We start from the raw sequence: 12062 nt of genomic DNA, 5'->3' as shown, positions 1-12062 counted from the left end.
ATAATATACCATTGTATGGATATACAGTTTGTCTATTCATCAGTAGCACATTTTGGCTACTATAAATAATGCTGCTATGAACATTCATGTACAAGCTTTTGTGTGGACATGTTTTCATTTCTTTTGGAAATACACCAAGCAGTAGGATTGCTGAGTGTGACTGCTATTTTTTAGTAAAAAAAGAAAGTATTGGTACATATTTCTTAAACTGATTGGTGGATGTATGGGTATTTTTTATATTGTAATTTTTATATCTTACATATATTTATAAATATTCTTCTGTATCTACTCAATGTTTATTAAAACCAAAAATAACCTAAAAAAGAAATAGTTATGCAAGTTTTGAATATGTCATATTGGTCAATGACCTGGAACTACAGGAGGTATTTATTTACACATTCTGTGCAATTTTTCTATATTCCATACAAAATTTGTCTTATAATGTTGTTTTCTTCTTTTCCTACTTAAAACCTGTTCTTCCGGCTCATATTTTTAGATCTATGTTAGTAATAGAAAGAAGTGAATTGAAGCAATTATCCAGACTATTCACGTCCTCAAGTTCCCTTTCATCTGGGACAGTCTGGGTCTGTGAGTGAAATGCAGGAACCCCTGCATTTGCTGACTGATGATCATTTCTACTCCCGTCACCTAAGGGCTCAGAGAGGGATTCACTCTGAGCTCAGTGCCCAGGGGGTGGAACTTTGTTGCTCTTATTTTCACCTCATTCCTTTTCTGCATGATGAAGCATCAGCCACATCACATCTTGCCAGCTGTTGACAAGGCAGGCCATGACATCATCAGAGGTGAGGGATCTCATGACACTCCTTCAGCAGTTCAGAGATATCTTCCTGTCTATTCAGCTCTGGCCTCTCCCCATTTAGTCCCATTTCCAATTCTAGCCCCAGTTTGTGGCTCTCTAGGATCTATTATTTGTGCTGGAGAATGCAATGTCCTTTTAAGCTGGCTCTCCAGGCAAAACCCGTTGGTTCAGTCTCATCTGTACTTTCAGCAGCACTTTGAATGGCGGCTGTTCTTACAGATGTCTCTCTGTCCACCCAACTGTATTTCATCTTAATGCAATCTCTGGTTTCCCTCTCATTGGCCTGGTTCATTGTCTCATCTCATCTCTGTTCCTCATTTATACTTCATTTCCTAAGCCGTTTATTCTCTCTCCTCACCCACCAATTCTATTTTTTTTTTAAATTTTATTTATTTTTGGCTGCGTTGGGTCTTCATTGCCGCGCGTGGGCTTTCTCTAGTTGCGGCAAGCAGGGGCTACTCTTCTTTGCTGTGCACGGGCTTCTCATTACAGTGGCTTCTCTTGTTGCAGAGCACGGGCTCTAGGGCACACAGGCTTCAGTAGTTGTGATGCACGGGCTTAGTTGCTCCGTGGTATGTGGGATCTTCCCAGACCAGGGATTGAACCCACATCCCCTGTACTGGCAGATGGACTCCTAACCACTGTGCCACCAGGGAACTCTCACCAATTCTATTTTGATCAACGTAAAAGGTTTGTCCATTTAGGGCTGGTCCATCACAAACCATCACAGATCTCTCTCATTATTGTGGGGATACATAACAGAGTGACATGCATTCACGTGGGGAGAGTTTATTCATTACCAGAGAACTGAGGCAGACCTTCTAAAACACACATATTATCTGGATCATTGATTTCACTTTCCACTTTGCTTTACCTGCAAAGATGGGATTTTTCCTTAATGTTTGTAGTAAACTAGACTTTGAAAGGAATCAGTAATGAACTACATTAAGCTTGGGGACAAATGTCTAACAAACAATCAATTGAAAATTTGGTCAATAAAAGAAGGTACGTACCTGTGTTTGTAGTCCTTTAAGACCCTGTTAGTGTAAAAGGTGGCAGCATCATTCATCTCCTTGACATAAGGACCGGGTTTGGGGGACTGAGAGAACAGGACCATCACCCAAGCATAGAAAGAAAAAAAAAAAAAATAGGATAAGAAAGAAAATGCCTTAAAGAGGAAGAGAAGCAATGCAGATGCTGACTTGAAAGCTGGAGGCAAATCTTGCTCCGTAAAATCAGTGAAGCACTTTCCACATCTCAGAACACAAAGCCCTGAACTTCAAAAGGGTAAGAAAGAGCTGATGTATTCAGCCTGAAAGGAATCTTCCTTTCGTGTAACAGGCGGAGGATGAAGGAGCCTGAAGGCAGCCATGAGTTCTCCCAAACACTCCACAAACCTGACAAGGTGCAGGGGCACCATTCCAGCCAGACTCACCACAGCTATCCACCCAAGGGCAGGGATGCTTTCGCTGACGGCCGAGAGATGATTAAACATTTTACTCCCCCGGTTTCTCTCTCTGAAAGTTTGGATCTCCTGAATCTTTTCCGATATTGGTTTCAGAAGTGCAGCCACATCGTTCTGGAAGCAAACATTGAGCACTGTTACTGAGGACAGAACGGAAGCACAGCACCTCCACCCAGGCTGGCCTAAGCAGGACTACTCAGCACTTGTCATTTGTCAGGGGCTTTCAGAATCCAGCAGACATTTTTCTTATGGTCATACTGTATTTTCATTTTCTGAAGTATGAAAATTGCGCAGATTTCTTACATTATTAATGCTGTCTCCTGAGACATGGAAAAAAATCCAGCAGTACGATACAGTCCCCGTTTTGGAGACCGCTGCATGGAACACACTGAAACTGAGTGTAGATCAAGTTATATTTTCTAATGGAATGCATAGATCACAGCCTAGAATAACACATGTCTAAAATCGGGATAGGTAGAAGTTAGTAAAAGGATATCTTCCTATTCCTGTGGGAAAGTGATGTGAGGAAGGGTCCTTGGTTTTTACCTTAATTACTAATCCATGTGAAAAAGTGGAAATCTTTCACTGAGGCTCTTTGTAAGAAAATGTAATGGCTTACAATATTTATAGTTACCTTAGTCTGGTTTGGTTTTCAGCATCGTCCTCAGACAGCTTGGCTGATGGCTACTCACCCCTCTCACTTCTTTTTTTTTTTAATTTTTATTTATTTATTTATGTATTTATTTATTTTTGGCTGCATTGGGTCTTAGTTGCTGTGTGCGGGCTTTCTCTAGTTGCGGCGAGCGGGGGCTACTCTTTGTTGCGGTGCGTGGGCTTCTCATTGTGGTGGCTTTTCTTGTTGCAGAGCACGGGCTCTAGGTGTATGGGTTTCAGTAGCTGTGGCACACGGGCTCAGGAGCACAGGCTCAGTAGTTCTGGAGTACGGTCTTAGTTGCTCTGTGGCATGTGGGATCTTCCCGGACCAGGGCTTGAACCCATGTCCCCTGCGTTGGCAGGCAGATTCTTAACCACGGTGCCACCAGGGAAGTCCCACCCCTCTCACTTCTGATTAATTGATTCAACAACTGACTTTTCTAGTCACATAAAAACACTTCTAAAATTATGTGAGCTGAGTTATGAAGTACCACAGAGATTGGTGCTTGTAGCATCTCCCCATAGCATTCTTGACTTTCTTTGGTTTGGAAGAGCAGATACAAGGTTATCTGATTTTTTATTTTTCCTCCAAAGAAATAGCAACAGTTTGTACTTCAGCTTTGTAAAAGCAGTTGAAGAGGTTTTGGCAGTATTTTACATAGTCTTTGAAAATAGAAAAGCCCCTTAAAGCTCCTTAATTTCTTTAACCAAGACTTCAGAGGTTCTTAACTGAACTTCAAGGTTCTCAACTTGGGCTACACATTGAAATCACCTGGGAGCTTTCAAAAACAGGCCTGGGGGGCTTCCCTGGTGGTACAGTGGTTAAGAATCCACCTGCCAATGCAGGGGACACGGGCTCGAGCCCTGGTCTGGGAAGATCCCACATGCCGCAGAGCAGCTAAGCCTGCGCGCCACAACTACTGAGCCTGCGCTCTAGAGCCCGCGCGCCTAGAGCCCATGTTCTGCAACAAGAGAAGCCACCGCAATGAGAGGCCCACAAACCGCAACAAAGAGTAGCCCTCGCTCGACGCACTTAAAGAAAGCCCGAGTGCAGCAACGAAGACCCAACGCAGCAATAAATAAATTTTTTAAAAAACCCACAAAAAACACAAACAAACCAGGCCTGGGCCCCACCCCCAGAGACTTTGATTTAACTGGTCTGGGAGTGGCCTGGGTTTCGGGGGGAACTGGAAAAGCTCCCAGGTGCAGATTTTAATCACTGCTACAATGGTAGTTTATCATCCTTTAGGACAGTTGTTTCTGCCAGGGACAGCAAACCATTAGGGAAGAAATAATGTTCAGCTGCAGTAGCTTCCAGCCCTCACTTCTCCTTCTTGACCCTGTATATGCCCTCCCCTAAAATAAATGTATAAAGGCTTTGGAATTATAATGACCTTGGTTCAAATCTTTGCTCTGACACTTTATGAGGCCTTGAGCAAACTACTTAACCAAAGCCTTGGTCTCCTCATCTGTAAATCAGAGACAATAATACCTACAAGCTTACAGGCTACAGGAGAGGTGACGTCTTAAACCTCTGGCACATGGGATGGACACAATAAACGGAAGTGATTATTATTATGACTATTATTCAGTTAGCTCAGACTGGGGGTAAAAAAGATGTTCTCTGTAATCCGTAATATTCATTTGCCTCAAACAAACAGTCTGTGTATTTAAGATAAGAGAGGCTCCAAATAAACATCCACGCAGGCTAACAGGATTTTAGGGTTACGGGAGTCTAAATTAGGTCATCTAGTTCAGGTTTTTGACAGACTCAGCTAAGTGGGTCACAATCAGTATTTTAAAAAAGTAACTGAAATAGAATAGAAAATATCAGAGGGCATTTACATGTATAAGGTTGGGTATTTTTTTTTTTTTTTTGGCCACACTGTGCGGCATGTGGGATCTTAGTTCCCCAGCAAGGGAGAGTAAAGGCTCAGGTCTGGATGAGACTGCTTGGATTCAAGTTCTTGCAAGTCAGTGTACTAAGCTCTAGAACTTTAAACAAATGGCCAAACTTGTCTATGATTCCATGATCACATCTCCAAAATACCGTTGATAATGGCACTCACTTCACATGGCTGTTAGAAGGAGTAAATGAGAGAACATGTCTGTGCTTGGTAAGGAGTCAGGTACATTGTGAGTGCTCGACAAATAGTAGATCTCAAAGATATCTGCCAGTTTAAAAATCTCTGATTGACGAGATTCACTGACCAGCTCTTTCCTATCACTGACATGCAAAATCAGGAAAAACATTTTCTAATTGAGATCTGCAGATGGAGAAGGCATGTTTTTGTTTGGGAGAAACAAAAAGAAATACAGGGAAAGAAAGCAAAGTGTTCTTAAAGTTCTCAGTGGACTTTTTTTTCCTGTTTTATTGAGAAATAATTGACATACATCACTGTATAAGTTTAAGGTGTAAATATATGCAAATCAAACCAGCATGATGGTTTGATTTACATATCCTGTGAAATGATTACTACAATAGGTTTAGTTAATTAATATCCATCATCTGATATAGATACAATAAAAAGAAAAGGAAAAAGAGTTTCCCCCTGTGATGAGAACTCTTAGGATCTACTCTTTTAACAACCTTCCTGCATCATATAGCAGTGTTAGCTATAGTCGTTACGCTGTACAGTACATCCCTAGTACTTATCTGTAACTGAAAGTTTATACCTTATGACCAGCTTCCTCTGACTCCCCCTTCCCCCCAGCCCCCAGTTCTGGTAACCACAAATCTCTCTTTTTCTGAGTTTGGTGGGTTTTTGTTTGTTTGTCTGTCTAGATTCCATATATAAGTGAGATCATACAGTATTTGTCTTTCTCTGACTTATTTCACTTAGCATAATGCCTTCAAAGTTAGTGGACTTTTAAAATTCTTCCATACTGAAGGCGGTGAAAAACAAAAAAAGGTTGCTGCAGAAGTTAGCCAGGTCTTGTGCAAAATTCATGAATACCTTCCCACCTTCTCACTTTCCCTTCTGGCCATTACAAAGGAAAGGTCTCATAGGTGTGACAGGAAGACCCTGAATCAGGGTTGTTATAGGCTGAATGTGTCCTTCCCAAATTCAAATATTGAAGCCCTAACCCCCAGGACCTCAGAATGTGAGTGTATTTGGAGGCAGGGTCTTTAAAGAGGTGCTTCAGTTAAAATGACGTCATGAGGGTGGACCCTAAACCAATATGACAGGTGTCCTTATAAGAAGAGATGAGGACGCACACACTCACAAGGGAAGACCGTGTGAGGACACAGGGTGAAGACAGCCGTCTACAAGCCAAGGAGAGAGGCTTCAGAAGCAACCAACCCTACTGACACCTTGATCTCGGACTACCAATCTCCAGAATTGTGAGGATATACATTTCTGTTGTTTAAGCCACCCAGCCTGTGGTACTTTGTTCTGGCAACATTAGCAAACTAATATAAGGGTGTAATGACAGTACAGGAAAAGCAAACAAACACCCCCAAACTCTCAACAAAGAAACAAAACCCCTCTAAACAGTCCCTGTCCCAAACACAGCTCTTCCATGTTTCTTGGTGAATGACTGCTAAAGTCAGGTTTAAATGCCCTCCCTGGAATTTCACTCTTTAGAAGGGAAACATTTCCCTCTTCAAGGGATTCTTTTTAGTCCAAATTCAACACCCAATCAAAGGTGCGTTATATAGGTTTTCCCAGAAGGCAGCTGATTTTTAATTATGGCAACACTAGTAAAGAGCATCCTAGTTTTCTCCACTGATTTGCTCAGCCATGATATTCTTTTTTTTTTTTACATCTTTATTGGAGTATAATTGCTTTACAGTGGTGTGTCAGTTTCTGCTGTATAACAGAGTCAGCTATAGGTATACATGTATCCCCATATCCCCTCCCTCTTGCACCTCCCTCCCACCCTCCCTATCCCACCCCTCTAGGTGGTCACAAAGCACCGAGCTGATCTCCCTGTGCTATGTGGCCGCTTCCCACTGGCTATCTATTTTACATTTGGTAGTGTATATGTGTCCATGCTACTCTCTCACTTTGTCCCAGCTTCCCCTTCCCCCCTCTCCATGTCTTCAAGTCCATTCTCTACATCTGCATCTTTATTCCTGTCCTGCCCCTAGGTTTATCAGAACCATTTTTTTTTAGATTCCATATATATGGTTAGCATATGGTATTTGTTCTTCTCTTTCTGACTTACTTCATTCTGTATGAGAGACTCTAGGTCCATCCACCTCACTACAAATAACTCAGTTTCATTTCTTTTTAAGCCATGATATTCTTGATGTAATGACATTTTTGAGAAAGGCCAGAATATCTGAATTGTTAGTGATATCTGGCCTATTGCCCCAAGGGGAAAAAGAACCAGAAACTGTATATTTACCATGTTAGATAGATTTATTAAGGCCATCTTTGTTTATCTCTAACTTCCCAAGAACAAACTCTGAAGTCTGAGGAGACAGAGTATTCTGGAAGATATTTTATATTGGTTATCTGATGAAAGCACCAAAAAGATTGAGAAAGTTTCCTTCTGCCTTAGTTTGGCAATTGCGTGAAGAATTGTCCTCATTAAAAAAAAAAAAAAAAAAGTAATGCTGAGAGGACTAAGCACAACGGCTATGTGCACAACTCTAATAAGCAGTACAGCTTTCATTCTGTGCCAATAGATTTCTCGTGTACTTTAAAGGAGGCTTACATTCTCCAGCTCATCCTGAACTTTCACAGCTGCAATCAAAAACACAGAGAGAACATTCGAGTTATGGTGTGATTTCCATCAAGGCTGACCGTGTGGGATATCAGAGGAAAAGCGAATTGCGGGGCGGTGGGGGGCTGTTAGAGGAACTTCCACCTGTTTAAGTATTAAGTATGTATTAAGCATACTCAATAAATACAGGTTGAATTGCACTGATGTCAATTAACGCTACAAAAGGGCTTTCCACTGATGGGAGATAAATTTCAGAGGCATCCTGGGTTTTTTTCAATGGTATGCATTGGTGGTGGCTTTTCAGACACAGCTAAAAGCTAGTGTGCTTTGGAATGACTTTAAATCGGCCTATTTTAGGTCTCACCCAGATTTTTTTTTTTAACTTATCACTCAGGTTTCTTTTATTCTGAGAGACTTTTCCCTGAAAGAAAATCATTTTTCAAGACTCATGTGAAGGTTAGCTGAAAAATCTCCCTGGCCCTTCCCCAGGTTTCTGTGGCTTTAACAGAAGGTCAAAATGGCCAAACTGGAGAAGATGCATGTGCAAACTGCAAGTTTCAGCAAGTGTTTCCAAGCACTATCTTAGCTTGATGGGACTGTACTTTGGAGAGTATTTCAGGACTCCATGTCTTTATGACCCTACTTTCTGCTTTAAAGTTGAAGAGTTGAGACCCATTATCAGCTTCATCTCAGTTTATCAGCAAGCTCTGTAGAAACTTTACCCAAAAAGGAAAACCAAATTCCCACTCATGCTGTTTTGTAAGGGATGGAACAAATTCTGGGAGTCTGACCTCAAAGATGTGTCATTGAGTAAACTGAATTAAGCTTGTTATTTCTGAAATCCATGGTTCTTGTGTAGTTTCTACATCAGGTAGAAAATGGATCAATCTGTTATTATTTCTTTTAAAATAATTTCTTTTTCTGATTATATGCTCTTTGTGAAACATTGGAAAATAAAGATGGAAAAACATAAGTAAACAATAAATGTCCTTAATTCCACCACATGGAGAAAAACACTGCTAAATGGTGATTTTTTTCTTGTAGATGTAATTATCAGAGATATCCTCAAAAATAATAATTACTTTAAAAATAATGGTTGTTAAGACCATAAGGAATAATCGTAAGAGTTGAATTTAAGCAGTTCAGTTAAAACAAGCAAGCACAAAAACAAATAAAAACATCAGTATATTGGCAAGTTCTCTGAAACTCTATCATTTTTAGAAAGGATGTTTTAAATACAAATACTACAAAAACATTACTGTTACAACTCAGGCAAACTTAACAGCATTAAAGTAAAAATTGGACTTTTTAATATTTGACTCCCACCTTCATTAAAAAATTCTAAGAAAGCTTATATCAAGCAGTACATCTTAGCCAACCATACTATCAAATATCAACCACTATTACTTTGGCTTAGTTGTTTTTGTATAAAGTTTTACCAGTTGATTCCATGTGAGTGCATATGAGTATATAGCACAGAAAACATATGGAAAGATACTCATCAAAGTTTTTATTGTATTGCCTTATCCATATATTTTAAATTTTCTAATATGTATATGCATTTCTTTTGTAATGAAGGGAAAAGTTTTAAAACATACTAACCAGTTTTGTACCTTCAATGGTAGAAAAAATTTCATATAGGTGCTATTAAATTTATAGGTATCAAAAAATATTAAGACTCTTTCTCAGCATTAGGGAAGTAGCTTCAGGAAAACATGTTCAGAAATTATCTGAATAAATTATTCAGATGAAGAAGAACAGTTAACATTTTTTCAGGCAAAGGTTATCCAAATCAGGAACAGTGTTTGCTTCTATAAATATATCATTTGGGCACATTCTCACATTCTAAATGAAGCAATTGTTTTCATCATTTTAAGTCAAAAGCAAATTTTTTTAATCAGAAATGCTAATTTGCATTTACTTGCTTCGGTGCAATTGTAGATATTTCTCTAGACTAATTTCCCTTCATTGTTCCTCTAATATAAAAATTTTCCACTGCCCAGAAACATTTTGGAGGTTTCAGAATATCCTCACGATAATACTTTCAGAAACATTTGTACATTTAAGACAACTTGAAAATTTAAAACATTTGCAAAACTGTCACAGAAATCAATCTAAATAAGTAAAACTAACTGAGCTCCATGAATGTACGTGATGCTATGGTAGCTGCCGTTATATTGCATTATGACAAATCCCTTGGAAAATATTTTTATATGTTCTTAAGGCTTTACATTCTGCATATATGTCTTATTTTATGATTGTTAAACTCTCTTAAAAGTACACTCAAGGGACTTCCCGGGCAGTCAAGTGGTTAAGACCCCACGTTCCCAATGCAGGGGTCACAGGTTTGATCCTTGGTCAGGGCACTAACATCCCGCATGCAGCACAGTGCGGCCAAACAAACAAAACAAAAATACACTCAAGAATCCCAAAGGCTTTTTTTGCTTTTATTCCTTAAAAATCATTCTTAAAGAATTAAATTCTGCCATTTGCAACAACATGGATGGACCTGGAGGGTATTATGCTTGAAGAAATAACTCAGACAGAGAAAGACAAATACTGTATGTTTTCACTTATATATGGAATCTAAAAAATTTAAAAATGAATGAATATAACAAAACAGAAACAGACTCATAGATACAGAGAACAAACTAGTTACCAGAGGGGAGAAAGGTAGGAGGAGGAGCAAGATGGGGAAGGGAATTAAGAGGTAGAAACTATTAGGTATAAAATAAATAAGATACAAGCATGTAATGTACAGTGCAGGGAATATAGCCAGTATTTTATAATAACTAAATGTAATATAATCTATAAAAATATCCAATCACTGTATTGTACACTGAAAATAATATAACGTAAATCAACTAAACTTCAATTTAAAAAAATCATTCTTGGGACTTCCCTGGTGGCGCAGTGGTTAAGAATCCGCCTGCCAATGCAGGGGACACGGGTTCGATCCCTGGTCCGGGAGGATCCCACATGCCGCGGAGCAACTAAGCCCGTGAGCAACAACTACTGAGCCTGCGCTCTAGAGCCCGCGAGCCACAACTACTGAAGCCCACGTGCCTAGAGCTCGTGCTCTGCAACAAGAGAAGCCACCGCAATGAGAAGCCTGCACACCGCAACGAAGAGTAGCCCCCGCTCACCACAGCTAGAGAAAGCCCACGCTCAGCAACAAAGACCCAACATAGCCAAAAATAAATTTTAAAAAAATCTTAAAAAAAAAAATCATTCTTAAAGAGTAAAAGGAATGAAATGCTTTCCAGAATGAACTGTATTGTCCTGATACTTATGAGAGAAGCTTGCAACATGCATAAACTCCTACTTAAATTTTTAAAACAAATCTATCAACAACCCATTATACTCATCAGCACATTTCTTCCCAGTAATATTTGAAAAACAATCCATTTCAGACATAACAGAAAAGCATACAAAGTAATGACAAGCACGCATATACGTGAAACGTAATTGAATATTGCATTGGGGCCCAGGATCATCCCTATGATATCCCTTTACTGACATTTGCCAAAAAAACAGCTGGAAACGCAGAGGTCTGGAGCCTGCGACACAGAACTATTCACATAGAACCTCAGGGGTAGCACTGAAGCTTGATGTCAAATTGTTGTATTTTTCTCATAAAGGTAGAACAGTTGCAAATTGGGCATTTTTAGTGTAGTCTTTTCTGCCAAAGGATTCATCAAACCACAGGCTAAAGAGCCTTCTCCAAAGTCGTTTTTTTAAAAACTATGCAGATAACAATTTACACTGTTGCTTATCAATATATTTAAACCTCTCAGAATCATGCAAAGCCTTATTTAGGATTTTGGGGCCACTGACCCAATGAACAATGGACACTTCTTTGTCAGTTCCCACTTCCTGTTTTTGTCTTTGCCACTGTTCACAAGTGTGAGCCCCACCTGTCATCAGTTTTAGTTTTTGTGCGCAGTATCTGGGGAAACCCTCACTCTAAAACCTACAATTTATTCATCAGAACAAGAACACAGTTCTGCTGATGTGATACATGGGCCACAATTTTCTCTAAGCTCTCAATGTTTGACTTGTCTCAGAATGGTAGATATGTGATATAAAAAGTCAAGTTCAATGGAAATCTAAATGTTTACACAGTAACCCAAATAGTTTGTATCCTTAACAATATCTCATCTCCTGAATCTTACTGCAGCCACAGGGGTCAGAAGACGATAGAAACGAACAAACTTAACATTAACTGCTCCTCAGAATGAGAGTTATAGTTTTCATTATAGTTGTTCTGATAGGAAGAGTCTTTCATTGATAGTACCGGAAGATAATAGTCCAAACAGAGAAAATACATCTTTTCCATTCATTCACGTGTAGGCTAACGACCGTACGTGGGACACATACAAAGCTCTAGTGTCTCTCTCCTGTATGACTGGACTTGACAAAATGGGTTCCTAGAAAATGCTGGGT

The 12062-nt window shown here is 39.6% G+C and overlaps 1 protein-coding gene across 2 annotated transcripts in view; it reads right to left on the bottom strand.

The window, feature by feature from the left end:
• Positions 1 to 12062, bottom strand: part of CAP2 (cyclase associated actin cytoskeleton regulatory protein 2) — a 137163-nt gene that overhangs the window by 43520 nt on the left and 81581 nt on the right. For both annotated transcript variants that reach the window (XM_059937998.1, XM_059937999.1), the window contains exons 5-6: positions 2256 to 2399; positions 1834 to 1919 (exon numbers count right to left, since the gene is read on the bottom strand). In XM_059937998.1, coding sequence (XP_059793981.1) covers positions 1834 to 1919; positions 2256 to 2399 — 230 coding nt within the window. The remainder of the gene's footprint in view (positions 1 to 1833; positions 1920 to 2255; positions 2400 to 12062) is intronic.

The sequence above is a fragment of the Balaenoptera ricei genome, chromosome 11, assembly GCF_028023285.1.
Source record: "Balaenoptera ricei isolate mBalRic1 chromosome 11, mBalRic1.hap2, whole genome shotgun sequence".
Taxonomy (NCBI): Eukaryota; Metazoa; Chordata; class Mammalia; order Artiodactyla; family Balaenopteridae; genus Balaenoptera; species Balaenoptera ricei.
Note: the sequence above shows the minus strand (reverse complement) of the source record. Positions and strands in the feature narration are given on the sequence as shown.